General features: G+C 42.9%; 2 protein-coding genes across 3 annotated transcripts; one reads left to right on the forward strand and one right to left on the reverse strand.

Annotated features, from left to right (window-relative positions):
* The first annotated feature begins 134 nt into the window (after window positions 1-134).
* Window positions 135-11,859, forward strand: TIMM9 (translocase of inner mitochondrial membrane 9). Of its 2 annotated transcripts, none has more exons than XM_073349995.1 (4): window positions 135-268; window positions 8,140-8,203; window positions 8,713-8,808; window positions 11,291-11,859. In XM_073349995.1, exons 2-4 carry the CDS (start codon window positions 8,165-8,167, stop codon window positions 11,423-11,425), a joined length of 270 nt encoding a protein of 89 aa, XP_073206096.1. In that variant the 5' UTR covers window positions 135-268; window positions 8,140-8,164; the 3' UTR covers window positions 11,426-11,859. The 2 variants fall into 2 exon arrangements, with proteins under 2 accessions (XP_073206096.1, XP_073206095.1); XM_073349994.1 differs by lacking the exon at window positions 135-268 and adding an exon at window positions 294-411.
* Window positions 11,808-20,117, reverse strand: TOMM20L (translocase of outer mitochondrial membrane 20 like). Its single transcript, XM_073349991.1, is given in 6 exon segments — window positions 11,808-11,992; window positions 15,833-15,975; window positions 16,757-16,838; window positions 17,843-17,886; window positions 19,698-19,829; window positions 19,832-20,117. Coding segments are annotated over 6 exon segments (510 nt in total). The 5' UTR covers window positions 19,887-20,117; the 3' UTR covers window positions 11,808-11,938.
* Window positions 20,118-20,600: the final 483 nt, after the last annotated feature.

Here is a 20,600-nt window from a genome sequence, read left to right on the forward strand (position 1 = left end):
GGCGCATGCGTAAAGCTGCCTCCCACGGGAAGGCCATTCACTACCGCTGCGCGGTCCCTTTTCTTTACTGTCCGGGTGGAACAAATACGCGATACAACCAACCGTTCCCCGCTATAATGCTGTAATAGCTGCCTGTGGTTCAGCTCTGTACTCCGGGTGCATCGTGTTCCGGTACGGCTGTCCCCGCCGTACTGTGTGGGCCCCCCAGGCACGCCCGGGGCATGGGGGACACTTTACAATGCTACACCACCCTGTGCCGCGGCCCAAGGTAAATCTGTCAGCGGATCCCTATGTGCCGATTCGTCTTCACGCGGCGTGAGGTGGGGGGAAACGTAGCGAATTTGCGGGGCGGAAGGAGGAGCTGAGGCTGCCGGTTCCCCCACGTGTCGAGAGGCGCTGGGCGCGGAGCGGGTGAGTAGGGGAGCGGGCCTGGCTGTCAGGACTCCTGGGTTCCATCCTTGGCCCTGTTTGTGTGACTGGGGTGGGAGCCCGTGCCTCAGTTTCCCCGGGGCGGGCGGGGTCAGGGCAGGGCTGTCGGTCCTTGGGGAGGCTCAGGGCGCTGCCGGGCTCGCTCTCCATCGCCCCCTCCTCGCGTGTCCTTGGCACCAGGCGGTGGCTCGGGCTCTCCGCTGGGACTCCCAGGCAGTGACCTTCCTTCCCCAACGTGGCTGCGGCCCGGGTGTACGGCTCATGGCGACTCATGTCACCGAGGGAACAGACTGGCTGCCCAGGGGATCGGGCTCTGGCAGAAACCTTCAGAGGAGATCAGATTTTCAGCCTGAAAAGGGAGAAGCAACAAAGACTCCTTCGGGACCACGAGAGATTTTGCTGCGGCTAGCAATTTTATGTGGCAGGTGCTCCAGGAGTGATCTAAAACCCTCAAATAGATTTAGCGTTTTGAAGAATTGGTGTAAATGTAGTCATGGTCATAGAGTTTAAGGCCAGAAGGTACCACTCCATCATTTAGCCTGACCTCCTATATATCATAGGCCACCAACAGCACCCACACGCTACACTCAACGTTAGACCAAAGTATTAGTGGAGACTAGACTGTTATTTTCCAGAGGCTAAGGATAGGAGGGTCCTTGGTGCACTAGGGCTTTGAGGCCCTCCCAGTAGCATGGAAATAAATGTGATATCCCAAGATAGGTGTACAAGTGTAAGAGCTTTGTAATAATTTACTATCAAGGTCATGTACTCCAAGGCCAAAAGGGACCACTGTGATCATCTAGTCTGACCTCCTTTATGACTACAGCCCAGAGAACTTCTCCAAAATACAGTAGTTATCTCATGGTTATTTACTTTTATGGTACATTTTAATAATTTCCTAAAAAAAATCCATATAGTATTTTATATGTCAGGAGTGAGTGGGTGAGGGTGTGGCCTGCAACGTGAAGGCGATCAGACTAGAAGATGATCATGATGGTCCCTTCTGACCTTAAAGTCTGTGAGTCTGTGTCTATGATAACGTGTGTTTAATTTTAGGGAATTGGGTAAAAACAACCTAAGTAAAAAAAAAATGAAGGAAAATGTTTTCTCTTCCATTTGAGAAATTTGCTGTCTCCTTCCACTAAATAAAACCTTCAGATTGTAATTCAAAGAGCTCATAGATTGGCTACTTTAGGAAGAATATGTCAACCCTTAAATGTCTATTGCTATAGACAATCTCAGATATTAAATCTCTACTTGACCAGGCCCTGCTATGGCTTCATACTGCTGTTCTCACTAATATCTAGCTCTTACATTGTGATTTTCATCTATAGATCTCAAGGTACAAAGAAGGTCAGAGTATTTTTGTCCCTGTTTTACAGACAGGGAAACTGAGGGAAACAGGAATGTAAAATGATTTGCCCAAGACCACCCAGCAATGTAGTGGCAGAGCTGAAAATAGAACCCAGGTCTTCTGAGTCCCAAGTCCTGTGCTTTATCCACTAGGCCATGATGGTTCTCAATACAATGCTTTAAGAATGGATTTTCATAATTTGTGTTATCAGTCCTCTTTGCATCTTCACAATCCTTATTTACAGTTCTCGTTTAGGCACTCCACAATTACAACTGTTTTTGTAACCAGTTTGTAACATACTTTCATGAGACTCATTTACAACAAACATGGAGGAGATGCATCCATGCAGCAGCTTTTTTCCACAATACAGCCATGTCTCAGAATAGTTTTTATGTCTACACCACACTACCTGTTTATCCCTTCTGGAGAAATCTGGGCATCTAGTGTATTAGCACTATGGTAGCTGAGGGCATAAAAAAATGTTACTAATATAATCAGCTCAAGGTTGGAAGCAAAAAAGTAATGTGTAAGATGTCTGCACTGATCGATACTTGTTACTCCGCAACAGTAAGCATATTATTGCATTTGAAGGAGATGCAGGGTTCAGCAGGACCAAAAAAAGTCTGTCTGAAAAATGTAAGTTATGAGGAAAAGTTAGTCTGTTGGACTTATTCTTGATGCAAGAGAAGAGACTTCAAGGTGACCTGAGACAGGCTTTCAAAATTCATAAAAGGGATTGATATATTTGATATTACCCGGTAAGAGATTCAGAAACGAAAGGATATAATTTCAAAGCTAGGAGCAAATAGGGAATTCCAGGCAGAACAACTACTTCACACAAAAGATAATAAATGTATGGAATAACTAATTGGGAATGGGATGGGAAAATGGGCCAAATTCAGACTCCTTTCACCTGTCTGCACAGACTTCATTGGCATTTTATCCACTTGTATCAGGCTGGAATTTGGCTCAGTGAACACAAAGAAATCAATGTATTGTTGAAGGTGAGACCTGAAGGACACAGTGAAATATCAGGAAGAAGGGATTAAGATAAATCTGCCTTACCTGAAGCTTTTCCACCTAGGGCTGTGACCTCATCAGATCACGATATAAGTGGGGTCAGGCCTGGTCAGTACTTTGATTGGAGACCACCCAAGGAAAAAAGCAGAGGAGCTGTTTCATTTTTTTAAATGACATTGTATATGCTTAGAATTTGTTCAAGATGTTTCTAATAGATCTCTAACATTCAGCCTCACTAAGCCAAATTCAGCTCTGAACTTATTGAACTTAAGTGGAAGAAATCACGCACAGCTCCTTAATGGACCTTACTTCAGGGCTGAATCTGGCCCATTGACCTTGTGCACTGGATTGTAATTCATGATCCATGCAGCGTCTGAGTATAATTTGTGAATTATGTAGAATAAAAATATTTTATGCATGGTAACTACATTAAGAGCATGACAAAACTTTGAAATAAAACAATACAAAGTAATTCAAAGGTACAGATGACATATGCCCTGACTCAAGCACAAGAGGGAGCTCCAAAGCCGTTTCTTTGATGTGTTAGTTGGGCCTACTGTTGGAAGACCTAAAGTACACCAACATTTAACACAGAATTTCCTGGGTCTTGTGTTGTCACAGCCTTGGTTTAATGTTAGTGTGAATTACTCTCTGTCCTACTGGTTTTCTGTGTAGTTGTACTTTGATTAGGTTCAATAAAAGCATTTCTGAAGCTGTACCTCAACCGATTAAAAACAAGTTCTTAAATTCAGCTCCAGCATGACAACTCTTAACTGCATGATCCTTACTTCCCAGACTGTCCAATTTTAACACCCTTCTGTGATTTGACAGTCTTCTTCTCCCCAGTCTTCCCCTCCATGAAAAATATATACATTTACAATGAACCCTCTCCACTCCTGCAGTGGGCCAGTTACAGAAGTGTTACTTATGGACCTAAAGGTACTATGTGGTAGTTCCAGGGGTAACGTAAATTCAGGTAAGTTGGAGCTTGCTCTAATGCTGGACCTTCATAACAAGCCATGATTATATAGTCTGTCAAAACTGTTATTTGGCTTTGTACAGAAGAATAGACATCCAGCTCCCAGTGATTTCAAATCTCTAGATTAGGTAATGGCCACTGATGCTGATTATCTTGGTGAACAATTAGCCTCCTCATGACACTGTACATTTCTGCACATTTCACATATAATAGCTCACATCCATCAGCACTGCCGGGATTTTAGCCACACAGTCCCAGTCTGACAGTAATGAGAATCAAATGTTTCAGCCAAGTAAATTACTCAGAACAGTTGTGCTCAGGAGCCTATTGCCTCCTAAAGGCCCTATATACAGCTGGGAAAATTGGATTCCCACGCTTGTGAAATTTTAGAGAAGTTCTGACAACTGTGATGCTTGCTGCTGCTCCCATGCCATGGAAACAGAGAAATGATTGCCTCAGCTCTGGCTGGGAAGCTTTAACCTAATCACTGTTTTTATAAAAAGAAAGCAGGTTTCTTAAAGCTATGATTACCTGGAGATCAGCTGTTTCCATGGCAATGGGAGTGGCAGCCCACAGAAGGGAACTTCAGAACATTTTTCAGTTTCTGAGGCAAAGCTGGAGAGGCTGGGAATGCCATGTGTACAGGCATTAGGATCTAACAGGCTCAAGGTCTGTTACCTTTGGAAAGGGGATCATGGGGGAAGGAAAGCTTTTACACTTAACAGTACAAAGCTTTTAACTCTCAACTGTTTTTGTTCTTACATTTAATAAAACCACTGAAAATGGCTTTTGATATATTGAAAATGTTAATAGCAACTCTGTAGCATTTTAACAAGTGATATTATCCTAGGTATTTGCACATCCCTGGTGGTCCAGGGCACTCGGGGCATGCTGCTGTGTAGTCTAACCATATGCAGCCTTGTGTGTAGTTGTTTATATATTGGCTATCTGCCTTCCCCTGAGGTTACTCATGTTAAAAAAACACAGCACCTAGTTTTTCAGTCACGTTTAGCCCAAAGCAGTCCTCTACCATCTTGAGGCTGGGCTAGTACAAGAGTTGCACCTGACACGTTCTGAGTGCTTTGAGCTGCCACGTAAGAAGTTTAGCCATTGTTGCCATGACTAACACTTAAGACAGATTCGAAAATTCAGGCAGAAATGGCTTATTTTATCATTCTTCCTTTAGTCTCAAAGACCAGATGTGAACAACAACTAGAACCAGATATGATATACAATGTAAACATACCTTAATATACCAGACAGTATATTTTGGAGGTATAAGGCCAACTAGCAGTGACAGCCACTGAAGACATGCAGTAGAGCCATATTAATGTACTGCCCACAGTATGGAAGGCATAAAAGTAAGGGCAACAGATTTGTGCTTCAAAGACATTTACAGTCAGACAGTGCTGTTGTGTTAAATTCTAAAGGAAAGTTATTTTTCAAGTACAGCTGCAAAGGTTTTCTGGAACTTCAGTTTACGAAATCATCAGTTCTAATCTCATTAAATAAGTGACAAAATGGCAGGCCATCAAGTCTGATTAAATAAAAAAAAGATAAACGGAATACAAAATATGGGGAAGAGGCAGTGCTGGGAGTTGAGGCCATTAGCTTTTTGCACCCTGGCAGGGACACAGGAGTTTTCTGTTTCTCGGTGGGGCTTTAACACTCCCTGATAATGAGCTACCTTGGTTCTGACTTTACTAGGCTGAAGGTGGCTCCAAATATATACCTTGTACCCTCCACCCCAGGCATGTGCTTTTAATAAAGCTCAGTTTGGTATTGCTCATTGTTAAGCAGCCAGCTTTTATGTGATATGCCATGATTGATTTTTAGATTTTCACTCTTTAAACTTGTGCTCAGCCAGGCAGTTGCACTCATTCCTATCTGATGCAGATGTCACCATTTATCTGTGTGTGCCATCTCCAGTTTAGATTATTTTTTTAAACACCTTTACCTAATGATCAGATTTAAGCTAATGTAGAACACAGTCAACTTTCTTAGTGAAGTTTTACATAGAGAACATATTACGTTCGTACTAGCTTCTGATTTGTTTTAACTTATTTTCAGGTGCAAGTCAAGGTTCTAATCTATAGAGCCCTTTGGTTTGGTTTCTTGGTATCTGAGAGCGCTGCTTCTCCCATGCTCAACACTGACGGCTGAGATCTACTCAGACACTTGAGCTAACAGTTCTCAGATTTGTACGTTGGGGGCCTGGGGTAGAATGTTCTCAGCGGAGAGCCTTTGACCCTGGAATTCACTTTCCTTTTCTTTCTTCCCACCACCACACCAGCCTTGATATGCCTGATCCAGAGGCCTCATCTGCAGTTAAAGTTTTGCCACTTTCACTAGTTTAAAGGGGCAAAACCCCTCTAGTGTAGATGCAACTGTAGAAGGAACAAAAATAAGCTATACCTGTAAAAAAACACCTCGTATAGCTGCATCTCCACTAGGGCTTTTACTGGCACAACTATGTGGCAAAAAAATTCCATCCCTTACCAACACAGTTATGTTGGCAAAACTTCTAAGCATAGACCACCTCAGAGTCTGTTGATCTTAGGACATACTGCAAAGTTCATCTGTTTACTTGAGCCCTGTCAGAAGAGGTGTGAGTGGAGAGGATTTAGTGAGAACTTTGTGTGTGTGATTTGCTTATAGTGTTACTGCATTTGATTTTTCAATTTTTAATGTTAATTTCACCGAGGGATAGCAGTGAGCCTCAGGCCGTGTATAAATTGGGGGAAGGAAGACAACAGCTTTCAGTATACATAGATTCATCAATTCCAAGGCCAGAAGGGACCATTGTGTTATACAGGAAGCCAGACTAGATGATCATAGCCATAGAACTTCCCTAAAATAATTCCAAGAGCATATTTAGAAAAACATCTAATCTTGATTTAAAAGTTGCCAGTGATGGAGAATCCACCATGTCCCTTGGTAAATTGTTTGAATGGTTAATTACCCTCAGTGTTGAAAATTTACACTGTGTTTTCCAGTCTCAATTTGTCTAGCTTCAACTTGCAGCCAGTGGATCATGTTATACCTTTCTCTGCAGGATTGAAAAGTCCATTGTCAAATATTTGTCCCCCATGTAGGTATTTAGAGACTGATCAAGTCACCTCTTAATCTTCTTTTAAAATTAAATAGGTTGAGCTCCTTGAGTCCACTACAAGGCATGTTTACTAATCCTTTAATGATTCTTGTGGCTCTTCTGTGAACCCTCTCCAATTTACCAACATCCTTCTTGAATTGCAGACACCAGAACTATTCTCTCCTAGAAAGTCTCAAGTCTTAACTTGTTTACCACACTGTATAAGGAATTTCTTTGTTTTTGAAGATCCCTTCTTAAATTCTTTCTTCATAGACTCCATTAGCTTTCACTTTTCCTCACCTGTTGTTCATTTCTTTTTTAATGCTATTTTTATTTCTTCTTCATAATCCCTTATATTTAACTCACTAGATTCACTGGCACAAGTATTTGTAGTTTTACTGTTTTTCTAATGACTAAAACAATAAATGTTTTAAAAACATGAGCTGGTTTCTAAGAAGTGGTGGGGGTGGAATTAATTTAATCAATTTAGAATACTATAGAGTGCTGTTTCTTTTATCCAAGTGTTGCTGTAACTGAAAGGTAACTAGAGGTCTCTTCCGCCCCCCCGTTTTACTTTGTGTATCTGACAGCTCTTTACTTGTAGCTAGTTTTGGTGTTTTCTCTGTAATGTGTTTCACCTGTTTGGATCTTTCTTTAATATTGCTCTTCTCTATTATTTGAAATAGAAAAATGTAATTACAAAAACTGGCAGGGGGACTTGAAAAGGTGTAATATCTGACCCTATGTTGGACATTTTTTTTTTAACTGACTACATTTCAACTTGATAGCTTCCATTTAAATGGATACTGTCAATGAGAATCATGTCACTCATTAAGGGGTTATTTGTAATAAGTAAGAAATTAGATTATTAAAACAAGACTCTTCTGTTATAGCCATTGCAGGGGGCTGCTAAAAAATCCAAAACCAACAAACTATTTCTGTTGGAACTTTACAAATCATAGCATCATTTCTATTGGTTTTAGATTTTATAAAACTTTATTTTTATAAGATGTAAAATTTGAGCCAAATTTAACCAGAAGCTGTTTCTTTAAATCACATGTAAGCCTGTCCTTGTAGTATTTTGTTAGATGCAGATCATGCTGGGAACTTAAGACCCAGTAGCCACTTATTCTTGTTTCTTTGAAACCACAGTTATGTCTGGCTACGCTTACAGAAGGGGCAGAGTTTTATTCAGCCTTCAAATGTTATATTTCTTGTAGGTGTGTTTTGGTGTGAATTATGACACAAATGTTATCTTAAAATTAGGTGGCTGATTGCAGACCAATAGAATATGGCTGGGCAAATATCAGAATCTGATCAGATCAAACAGGTAAGATGCTGTACTGTATTAATAAATGATGGTTTTGAGAAGCTTGCATTACCTCAACAGAATGAAGCTTAGCAATGGAGTTTTATGGAAGCTAGTTTCAAGAGGTTTCAGCATTTTATTTTCAAAGGTAGGGAAGTTATTAGCATGCATATATGAAATGCAGCTCCCCCCCCCCAGTTAATTACCAAGTAAAATGTTGCCTGAGTTGTATCTTAACTTCTTTTATGAATTGGGAACAGTATTAAGGTAGCCAAGATTTCATTATTTTAATCATCAGCAAATCAAGAGGCATGGAACAGTATCTGATCTAGGTGAACAGTAGCTGTCAATATCAAATGATGTTATTGAATTGATACTAAATTACCTCTGATGACTTGTCACTTTAAATGAGTAGTCTGTTCTGTTAATGTCACTGAATGGTATATGCAGCTATTGCAAACTGTACGTGGGAAAAGTTTGAAAATGTCTTCTTTTCTTTTAATATTGAATGTCTGTTCAATTTGTTACAGTTCAAGGAGTTTCTTGGGACATACAATAAACTTACAGAAACCTGTTTCCTGGATTGTGTGAAAGATTTCACTAGCAGGGAGGTTAAATCAGAAGAGGTATGCCCTTGTGTATTTTGGGTTTCTCTTTTGTGGAAATGCTGTATGATGATGTTTGAATTTGATAAGCAGCTTTGAAAGTTTTGATCCGATCAAAAATTAGTTAAACTAACCTACAAGAGGTTATAGCTCTTCAGTATGTAGGCAGCCTGCAGGTGAGAAATGTTAACTGAAGAGACAATGATATATTTGTGGTTCTGTTTCTGTGCAGATGTCATTCTGATTGGATTCTTGCTCTTTCATCTTAGCTCCCTTCCATACAAACAATAGATCTCCCACATCACAGCTTTTGAAAAAATTTGACCCCTGAGGCTTGTAGTTGCAGGACTAAGTGCATGCCCGGCGCTTTACAGGACATTGCACATCAGACCTTGGAAGGCAGTATCTTCCTCCTTTTCTTCACATATATGCAAATAGCCTCCCTGTTTTTGGTGCTGACATTGGCCTTGTAATGCTGCAACAAGCAGCAACAACATATTTTGTTCTGGGGCATTCCTAGAGCCTCTATAAGAATGAGAATTCTTTGGAGAAGGGAAAATTACCCATCTGTTATCTACTTCTCTGAAGAGAGAATCTCCTGGAATGCTCACTCACTTTCCCTCAGAGTTTGGTATCATCCTCTTTGGAGGGTGTTTCCCATCTTGCACTGTTTGTGTATTTTTGGAGCCATTTTTAAAGCATGAATCATTTTGAATTGTTTTAGCCATACGGGTGGTTCACCTCCTGTGCAATTAAAGGAACTGACTGAAATGTTTTGGAGGCAACATTTATAGCCTGCAGGGCTGATGTGACATCCAGTGCCTTGGGAAGGTCAGACTTGTACCTTATCCTGCTACCACTCACGGATAAAACTTCTTAATGGGAGTTCTGCTGGTCTGCTGGCGAGAATCCTGATGGATCATGCCTGTAGAGTCTTTTAAGATTTTTGGATATAAACAGCAACCTGTAGCTAGCCATTTTTCTTTTGTACTCTGTAAAGGAGCCCCCATGCTGCAGGACATGAGCTAATCATTAACCGATGGGGATTAGGGAGAAACTTTCTTTATGGACAGTTTATTATGTAATTGTCCATTACAGGGTTTCTTGCACCTTCTTGGGAAGCATCTGGCACTGGCCACTATTGGGAACAGGATACTGTATTAGATGGACCACTGGTCTGATCTGGTATGGCACTTCATACGTTCCTATTCAAGTTTTAGTTTCATATTAAGTAAATATCAAAAGCTTCCAGGAATCTCCTGTGAGCAATGCCACAATTTTTTTAAAATTCATCTTTGATCACTTTTCCACACAGCAACCCCGGTGCAAGTCTACCCTTCTCAAGGCACCATCCCCTGAATACTACACCCTCTGGGAGCAATGGTTTGGAGCTGTTCCAGGCTCCCTCATTGTAGTTATTTAGCTAGAGTTCACTCCTGCTCAACAGGTTTTACCAGGTAGCTGATGTCCAGACAACAACAGTTTAGACCTCCTTTCCCCATTTCTAAATTCTAAACATGATCAAAACAACTCCTAGTTTATTGGTAATGATAGAAACAAAGGGAACAGGACCAGTTTGCAAGCTTGGTATGCTTTCACTGTAACTATCAGTTCATATTTGATAATGACAGCTAGTTTGGGAGCATCATAAAATGCAGGGGTCAGCAACCTTCAGCATGTGGCCCATCAGGGTAATCCAAAGGTGGACCGCGAGACATTTTGTTTACGTTGACCATCCGCAGGCAAGGCCCCCCGCAGCACCCAATGGCCGCAATTCGTCGTTCCCAGCCAATGGGAGCTGCGGGAAGCAGTGGGCTGTAGGGACGTGCTAGCTGTCTAACATGTGCAACACTGGCCCAGGAATAGCTTTGGAAACCTGCTGTAGATTGGTAAAACCAATTTTGCAAAAGTGATGCAGTGCAGAACATGGAATGGGCATAGTACTTTTACTACCATCCCAGCCAACTGAGCCACAGAATGACAAGAATAATTTCAGCAGCCCTAGGAAAAGTTCTCTGAGTACACATCATAAGTGCTAGATACAGTTAGTTGGAGGGATCCCAATGGAAGCCTAGGATAAACGGGATATACTAGGCCACATTTGGCTGCCATGGGCAGAAGGTGAGTCAAACAGAATTTAAAGAAATAGCGACTGATGTAATATTGGCCTTTGCCATAAGGTAGGAGACTATAGATTTTATTTCAGAGGATCGTAGGGATAAGGGAGACATAATGACTTCTTTCATTTTTAAAAGATTCTCTAGGGTAGTTTTCCATTGGAATGAATGCCAAAAGAAAACTCAGCTTTTCATATTTTCCTTGAAAACTAAACTTGACATTTTTTTCCCATCAGGAACAGGCTGGGCAGTGATCATGGGGCTAAAGGCAGCATAAGCATAGGACACGAGTGTATTCACCTAGTCATATGCCATCATAAACTGTCTTCAGTCAGTTTTTCCTTTAATCATTGTTGTGGTCCTTCTGTGTCTCCTTTTTCCTGTAGATGACGTGCTCAGAACACTGCCTACAGAAATATTTAAAAATGACGCAGAGGATATCCATGAGATTTCAGGAGTATCATATTCAGCAGAATGAAGCTCTAGCTGCCAAAGCAGGACTTCTTGGGCAACCTCGTTAAACAAAAGAGAATTCTATTCCAACCTTGCTTTAAAGCAGTGCCAATGTTTGCTGGATTACAAGTGGAGGTGTTCTGTTGTGGGTGTGTCCACCAGCTCACAGCAGAGTTTCAGAGACCGTTTGGCACGTGGAAACCATTGGGGAAACAATTATGGACTCTACCAAGAGTTGGTAATCGCCTGCTGGCGAACAGAGTCTATTTCTGTGGTCCTTTTTTACTGTGCAATGGAATAATGTTGATACAACCATTTCTAGAGGCCTGCAGACTGGTTATGCTGGTTACTACGTTGGGGGCAAGGGAGGGAGAGGACCATTTTTTTGTTTCTTCCACTACGACTATTAATTTTAATGCAAAAAGTGCTGTACAGAAATATATACAAAAATGTCTTCAAAATGTTTTTATTTAATCAAAGTACAATAAATGGAAACTGTTCAGTTTTGTATGTATTTTCTTTCCAAACAAGGGTTTATAGGCTAGATGGCTAGAGTCCTGCCTTAACATTGTTGCCATCTCTCATTCCTTCTCATCTTCTGCACAGTCCTGCTCATTCAGTGCTGCTTGAAGTCGCTGACAAACAGATAAGAGTTAGTGACTAATTACCTCATCAGCTAGGGTCATGTGAATAGTTATTTCTTTTTATTCTGACAAAGCCTTTATCTCCTTCTCTCATCTTCTCGCCCATTCGAGAATGGCTAGAGCAAGCGCCTTCCCTAACCAGCAGTCTTCCCCTATTCTCCCCAGGGCAAACGGTTGTCATAGGATAATACAGTTATCAGGAATAGTCAGCATGGATATGTCAAGAACAAATCATGCCAAACCAACCTAATTTCCTTTTTTGACAAGATTACCGGCCTAATGGATGGTGGGGAGCAGTAGATGTGATGTATCTTGATTTTAGTAAGGCTCTTGATAGAGTTCCAAATCCCATTCTTATAAGCAAACTAGGGAAACATTGTCTACATGAAATTTTACTATAACGTGGTTACACAACTGGTTGAAAGACCATACTCAACGAGTAGCTGTCAATGATTCGCTGTCATAGTTATACTGGATAATAAACTGAATTAGTCAATACTGTGATACGGTTGTAAAAAAAGGCTAACATCGTGCTCGTTTTATTAACAGGACTGTCGTATGTAAGATACAGAAGGTAATTGTCCTGCTCTACTCTGCACTGGTGGGGCCTCAGTTGGAGTACTGTGTCCAATTCTGGGTATCACACTTCAGGGAAGATGTGGACAAATTGGAGAGAGTCCAAAGGAGAGTAACAAAAATAATACAAGGTTTAGAAAACCTGACTTCTGACGAAAGCTTAAAAAAACTGGGCATGTTTAGTCTTTGAGAAAAGAAGACTGAGCCGGGACCTGATAAGTCTTCAAATATGTAAAGGGCTGTTAGCAAGAGGATGGTGATGGATTGTTCTCAGTGTCTGCTGAAGGGTAGGACAAGAAATATTTGTCTTAATCTGCAGCAAGGGAGATTTAGGTCAGATATTAAAAAACTTTCTAACTATTAGGGTAGTTAAGTCCTGGAATAGGCTTCCAGGAGAGGTAGTTGAATTCCCATCATGAAAGGTTTTTAAAAACAAGTTGGATAAACACCTGTCAGTGATGGTCTAGGTTTACTTGGGCCTGCCTCAGCAGAGGGGACTGGACTTAGTGACTTCTTGACTCCAGCCCTATATTTCTATGAGTCTGTAGCACTTGCCTTTATGGTATGAGGGCAGACAGCTGCTATAAAAAAAACACATGCAAGCTGGCACAACTCCATTGATTTCAAAGTTCTACCAGTTTATCTCAATGTTGATTTTGGCCTACTTTTTTTTTTCCCCCTACATGAGTGGCACAGGAGCATGTTAATTAGCAGCATTCACTGCCAGAACTACTACTGCATACTTCCCCCACAGGAAAGAAGTAATCCAAAGGTTACTCCTAATTTCATGTTTATTACATGATACATGACTTATTCTTTCAATACTACTAGGCTACCCAGCATAAGAGAATGCCAGTAGAATATATGAGGTGCTCACAAGATGACATCTTCTGCTGATAAGCGTTGAGATAAAACACGAGCATTTATGCAAATTAAATGTTTGTGTTTTCAAGGTAGTGGAAACAATGGTTCTTTGTCATCGTTTTATTACAGTGAATATAATTCTTGAATCTGATTGATGCAGTAGTATGACAGTTTATTGGTATTTCATTATCAAATAGCCTTATTCTGAATGGAGTAGAAAACAGACATGGTCTGTGCTTTGTTCAGTTATACACAACCACTGTGATGTATTACTGTGAATAAGATCTGGCAGACTCAATTTTATTTTCACTTTAACTGGTAAATAAAAAGGTATCTACTAAGCCAGTGGCTCTCAACCTTTCCAGACTATTTACTCCTGGGGGAATTCTGCACTGCTGCGTGCATAATTAATGAGCCCCTCAGATTTCTAATTTTTTGTGCAGAAAAAAGCTTCTGCCAAAATGTTGCTGTAGTTCTGCCTTTTGCCCACCAGAGGGCACTGTGGTGGTAGAACAAAGCCGCAGCTCCCTGCCAGAGGGGGAAGAGAAAGAGCTGCCTTCTTCGCAGCGCTGGTCATGCCAGGTCAGGAGACAGGAGCTATGGGGAGACAGACAGTATGGAATTCTGAGGGGGTCAGACTGGGGCTCATAAGGGCTAGTGGGGGAGGAGAGACTGGGGCAGGGGCTGAATGGGAGTAGAGGCATGGCCACAGGGGAAAGGGAGGTGCAGAGCTACATAGGTACAGGGGAGTGGCTGGGTGGGGGCACAGAGACACAAGGGGATGGGGAGGAGCTACAGGGACACAGGGTGGCTGGGTGGGTGTACAGAGACGCATGGGATGGGGGAAGAGGTATAGGGAGACAAGACAGGGGAGTGGCTGGGTGACGGCACAGACACACATGGGGACAGGGGCAGATGTGCCTGACTGAATAGGAGAAACTAGGAGTCAGCCAGGATCTGCATGGGGGAAGCTTCTTAACAATCCCTTCCCACCCCGCAAAAACTTGTTCCATGCTTTTCCCACCCATACCCAACAACCCTTCAAGTTCATACCCAGGTTCCGTACCAGTACTTTACTTCCCTCTCCCTCAGCTCCTCCATTACCCCTGACTCCCCCAAGCCTTTGCACTGCTTCTGAGGGGTGCGGGAAATATGGTTCTGTATTGTAGTTTAAATGAATTATTACTGAAGAGTTCTGTATTAATATACCTTGTAAGGAATCTACTTGTCAAAAAACAGTTCCTGAATCTTTTTTGTTGTCTGTATTGTTACAGACATACTTGCTGAGAGGTATTTTGAAATAAACTACCAAAAATAATTGAAACTGGTGTGATTATATTGTATTATTTTTACAAATAAAATATGCAGAATTTTAAAATAGTGTGCAGAATTTTTAATTTTTTTGGCACAGAATTCCACCAGGAGTAAGTACTGTACCTCTTTCAAGAGTCTGATTTGTCTTGTGTACCCTCAAGTTTCACCTTACTTAAAAATTAACAAAATCAGACATAAAAATACAAAAGTGTCACAGCACACTATTACTTAAAAATTGCTTTCTCATTTTACCATATAATTATAAAAAATCTATTGCAATATAAATATTGTATTAACATTTCAGTGTATTGTTTACAGAGCAGTTATAAACAAATCATTGTATATGAAATTTTAATTTGTACTAACTTTGCTAGTGCTTTTTATGTAGCCTGTTGTAAAACCAGGCAAAAATCTAAGTGAGTTGATATGCCCCTTGGAAGGCTTCTGAGTACCCCCAGGGGTATGTGTACCCCTGGTTGAGAACCACTGTACGAAGCAATCTGGCTGCTAAATTCCATTTGGTGCAAACTTTAGTTTCAGGCATGTCCTCTTAAAGAACTGAGTTGAAATTCCAGTAATTATCGGTATTCAATCCAATACTCTTTAGAAGTGTAAAGGCAGAGAGGTGCTGCTCAGTCTTTTTTTCATAATCATTCCAGCTTGAGCCTTCTGTATTGGTTCCTTTCTTATTAAATATTACCCTTTCCTGACAATTCATGGCTTAAACAATTTACCTCAGCAGCCACAGGAACCAGAGTTCCAAAGTGCAGAAAATCAATGACAAGTTCTAAAAATTGAGATACAGTTGTGCAACAGTATGCATCCGATGAAGTGAGCTGTAGCTCACGAAAGCTCATGCTCAGATAAATTGGTTAGTCTCTAAGGTGCCACAAGTCCTCCTGTTCTTTTTGCGAATACAGACTAACACGGCTGTTACTCTGAAACCTGTACAAACAATGGTTCTCTACAAAAAACCTGCAAGCTCCCAATCTATTTCAATGTATATTGCTGACTAGATAGCGTCCAGCACACGTAACACCAATAGTTTCCTCTTTACCTTTTTTAAAGTGTACGTACTTGTTTTGCATATGGTATTCTCCTCATAAGCATCTCAAAGACTTGTGGTGGTAGTGTATTGTGCAAGACCTGCAGTAGCTGACGTGGCTGTGCACACACTGAAATAGCATTAGTGAGGTGCTCCACGCTCTTCTTATGGTCTCCTGAAGCAAATTCATATTTTTAACTAAATTTTAGAGTTGATTGGAAAACATTCCCCCCCCCCCCAAATGTTACTTTTCATACCATTCCCCCACCCCCCCACCCCCAAAAAAACTGTCCGTTCCTCCACCCTTTGTGTTGTTTTCCAATGAAAAGACAAGTATTTGAGGAAAGTAGACCCCCTTCTGCAAAAGTGTTCATTTATTCAGAAACCCAAGTTTCCATAAATGCTTGATGGAGGGGCTACCTGAATTAGGCAGAACAAAGGAGGAGTAATTTTAAGTGATTGGGCTAGGGCCAGGGTTTGTATCTTTTGGGGAAAGCTCTTTGGGGTGGAGGGTGCAGTGAGAAAGGTGAAGGAGGTTGGGATGTATCAGGAATCTTCTTTAGTTACTCACTTTCAGGCCTTCTATAATCCCTCTCGACATTGCTTTAAAAACCTTTTAACCCTTTGTAATCCAGTAATAACTTTTAATTCTCCAAATCTAATTGAAATTTCATTTCCCTTTGCCTCCTTCCCCGCCTACTTTCAAGTGTAGGAATTCCTATCAGCATCAAGCCTCATGCTATCCACCATCTTGAAATAAGGTGGAGCAGACAGTGCCTGACTTCTGCATGTACAATGTGCTTGAGGTCTGACAAAACAATTTAGTTTGTCTGTGCTAAAATGATACTGCACCTTGACTTCAGCTGAGCATTTCAAGGCAATTTATGTGAAAAACAAACCAACTGCAACACACATCCTGCGCAGCTGTTGACAAGAGCCCATGCTTATGTCCTTACCTCTAGATAACCAGTGTTCTCCCAGCTGCACCTCTTGCAGAAAGAATTCCTGTACCCTTCCAATATTTTTCATCTTGCATAACTAAAGATGTTATAAAATATTTTTAGCTTAGAAATAAGACGCATCAGTGCAACTAAGACATCTTGGTAGTTACTGTGAAAACTGGTAGTAAAGAAAAAGATTTCCCAAAAGATTAATTTGCAGTGCTGTTTTCTAAATTGCCATTTAGACTTATATTTGTCAGACCTATGGAGGTCACTGTTTTTCTTGACACATCTTTGATTTCCCTCCTCCGCTCCCTGGGTCATTTTGCTTTTCCCAGACTGTTGACCAAAACAGTAGTGTTTAAAAAAAAAAAAAAACCCTACAGAGGTTTGACGACAGGGTTCTGTAGTCTGGGGTTGGGAATTATCTTAACTTGCTATATTAGTGAAAATGATTTCAGTGCTGCCTGCTAGTGCAAAATGGGTGTTGGTGAAGGGCGGTGGCTGCTCTTTGGGGAGATTATAGCTCTGCAAGCCAAGGTTGCGCCCTGCACTGAATTCTGGAATACATACATTGCTTTGTCTTCATGATAAAGATAAAATAGCTCAATAGTGACTGAGGATGTGGCTGTAGTAAAGGATGGGAATGCCCACAACGACACGGTAGATGAGTCTCTCCTCACATCCCCCACCTTGGGAAGTGAGGCAGGAGAGGAAGTACTAATGGTGGATAATTGTACCCTTCGACTATATCTACTTTCTCTAACAAATTAAGATTAGCCAAAACTTTATGAATGTAAAAGTGAGCTGCGGGTGTGCTACAAATTTACTAAATCAAAAACAACTTTAGTCTCAAATATGTCTTAGAGTTAAAAGGACACAGTCAACTTGAAACAGTTATTGTTAAAAACTAATTTCAGGTACTACACTTGACCATAAATCCCTCTCTCAGTGTAGGGGGAGATTTTCAAGGGCACAAATGAGTTGGGTTCCTAATTCCCCTTTGTGCTTTGGCTCAGATCAGTACAACCAAAAAGACATTCAATATTAAGTTAGTATTCTTTCTACTAAGTTTAAGTGATTTTTAAACTGAAGGTTTACCTCAGCATCATGCTCTTTAGCTTTTTCACGTTCTTTTCTTCTTTCTGTAAATGTAACATAGTGCATTTAACATAGTTCAGAACTCCAAAAAGATTGTCAAGTCTGCTTCTCCAAAGTTTTTCTTCCATTTTAGTATTATCTCATCCAAAATGTGCTGATACTCTAACATGAAAACAGATATAATTGGAAGATAGAGATATGAGAGAAACCTACAAAGGTAAATTGTACCTAATTTTTTTTATTTATAAATATTTTAAACTCTTCTTGAACTGACCTGTTAAATTTTCTATAACATGTCAACCTCTTCTCTAAAATGAGAGATGCTCAGGGAGTTGAATTTACCATATAGATATTTGTTGATACTTTATTAAGTACACCAAAATATTTCAAATTAAAAAAACCGAATCATGATCAGAAGGAAGCCAAGCTACATTTCAGTTTTATGTTGCTGATGAGCTCATATGTTTTACTACAAACACTCTGCAGAAATTCTTGCTCAAGACAGAATTTAGAACAAGTAAGCATCTGGAGTGAGATTTTCAAAAAACCATGGCCTTCTGCTCCTAATTCACTTTGCCACTTTTAAAAATGTTACCCTATGGCCAAGATTTGTAAAGGTATTTAGGTGCCTAGTGGGATTTTCCAAACCACCTAGGTGCCTAACTCCCCTGGTGCATAAGCAGTGTTGTAGATAGTCCTCTAGTGGGATTTTCATCTTTAGGCACCTGAATACCTTTAGAAATTTGGCTTTAAGTGTTTTAGAAGTCTAGGGCCCATTCTCAAGTGAATTATTAGACACGTAGGTGCACTAAGGGTATGTCTACACTGCTCACGTTACAGGGTGGCAGCCCTGTGATGTGGGCAGTATAGACACGCTTTATCGATGCCGGAGAGCTCTTCCGGCGATTAAAAAGAACGCACCCCAAACGCGGGGTGGTAGCTTTATCGCGGGAGATAAAGCACTGCCTATACTGGCGCTTTTCAGTGCTAAAAATTTTGTCGCTCGTGCGGGGGGGAGAGGGGGGTCCACACTCCTGAACGACTTAAGTTTTAGCACTGAACGTGGCAGTGTAGACATTGCCGAAGTCTCTTTGGAGGTCAGTGGAGCTCACCCTCCGCAGTGCCTGAGGCCTGGTCTACACTTAAAAATTACGAGCGACTTCACTCCAGCGCTCAGGGCCGTGAAAAACGTTTGCAGCTAGGTCAACCCAACCTCCAGCGTAGCTGTCGCTCGGTCAACAGCAGAATTCTTCCGTTAGCCTCTCCGTCAGGCGGACTCACTCCAGCGCCGGGGGAAAAAACCCCCGTCGGTGGCTGTAGCAAGCGTCTGCGCTGCTGGAGTCCGGCTACCCGCCCCTAGCTGTGCTGCTGCGGGGCACTTATGAAAATAGGGCACGGATGAGAAGCGATTTAAGCAGGTTGGAAAATCCCACCTGGGGTGATGGAGTGGGATTTATGTGAGGCAGGAATTATTTATTTTCAAAGGGGGGGGGGTGAAAGGGAAGGTCCAAGGGCTGTAGGCCAAAGGGGCTCAGGCCTTAGACTTGACTAGGGTGGGGGGGGCGGGGGGAGTCACTTCAGCCCAGTTCCCCCTGCGCCCTCCCTGCCCACGCTCCGTGTGGGACCGAGGCCTGGCACTGCTACGGGGAGGGTCTCTAACACACACACACACACACACACACTGGGGGGGGGGGGGGCTTGCATCGCAGGGGCGGTGCTTGCAGCTCCCCCGCCCGGGGAGAGGAGGGGGCTAATGCCTGGGCGACGGGGCGCCCCGCCAGCTCGGAGGCGGGAGCGGCCCGGCCCCGCCTAACGGCCTCCCGCTCCCCGGGCCGGGCCGGGCCGGGACACGCACTCTGCCGCAGCTTCCGCTGGAAGTCGGGGGCGTTTCTCCGCCGCCGGTCGAAGTAGACGCCGTAGCCGAGCAGGGCGAGGCCGCAGGCCCCAGCCAGCAGGAGCAGAAGGGGGCGGGCCCAGCCGCTCATGGCCGTCCCCGGCCCGCTCTGGAGCCCCGAGAAGCGGGCTTGGCTAGAGCCACAGCCATCCCCCCCTCCCGCCGGGCGCACGGAGCCGGGCGCCGCCGGCTAGGCAGGGCCGGGGAGACTCTCCCCCTGCCCACGGTGTTTTGGGGGGGGGGCGGTCAATGCCTGCGAGCCCCAGGGGGGCGACTCCTCCCCCAGCCCTTGGCTGGTTTCTGGGGGTTGGTCTGTGCCTGGGAGCCCCGGGCTCCCCAGCAGGCGGATGGCTCCGAGGAGACGCTTGGTCGAGCTGTAGGCTTTGCCTCAAATCTTGTTGCCAGCTCCGCCTAGCAGGAAGTGACCTGTCTGGATCTCGGGCCCCTCTGTTCCTGGCCGGGGGCTGTGCTGCAGGCAGGAGTGGAGGGGCTTGTTTGTCAGCAGCCGCTTCCCCCCCCCCCCCCCCCCCCCGCCCGCTTCTCATCACCGCTGCGGCTGTGTCAACTCACAGGGTTAGTGAGGGTTAATCTCCCTGAGATTGTCCCATTGAGCCTTTTACAGCTGCACCGTGCTATGGAAATAACCCGCACTTCCTTCTCCTACTGCCTCCGCCGGGGGGGACTGGTGCTCGTCAGGCCCATCGCCCTGTTACAATTGAGGAAGGGCTGGAGTACAGAGAGGGGATTTGCTTAAGGCCAGACATTGAGACCGTACCAGAGAGGGGACTACAATTTAGGAGAGCCCAGATCTTTTCACAGCCTGCATTACTGCTCTACCCGAGTGCAGTACTCAGTTGATGAGTG

The sequence above is a fragment of the Lepidochelys kempii genome, chromosome 6 (genome assembly GCF_965140265.1).
Source record: "Lepidochelys kempii isolate rLepKem1 chromosome 6, rLepKem1.hap2, whole genome shotgun sequence".
NCBI classification, from domain to species: domain Eukaryota; kingdom Metazoa; phylum Chordata; order Testudines; family Cheloniidae; genus Lepidochelys; species Lepidochelys kempii.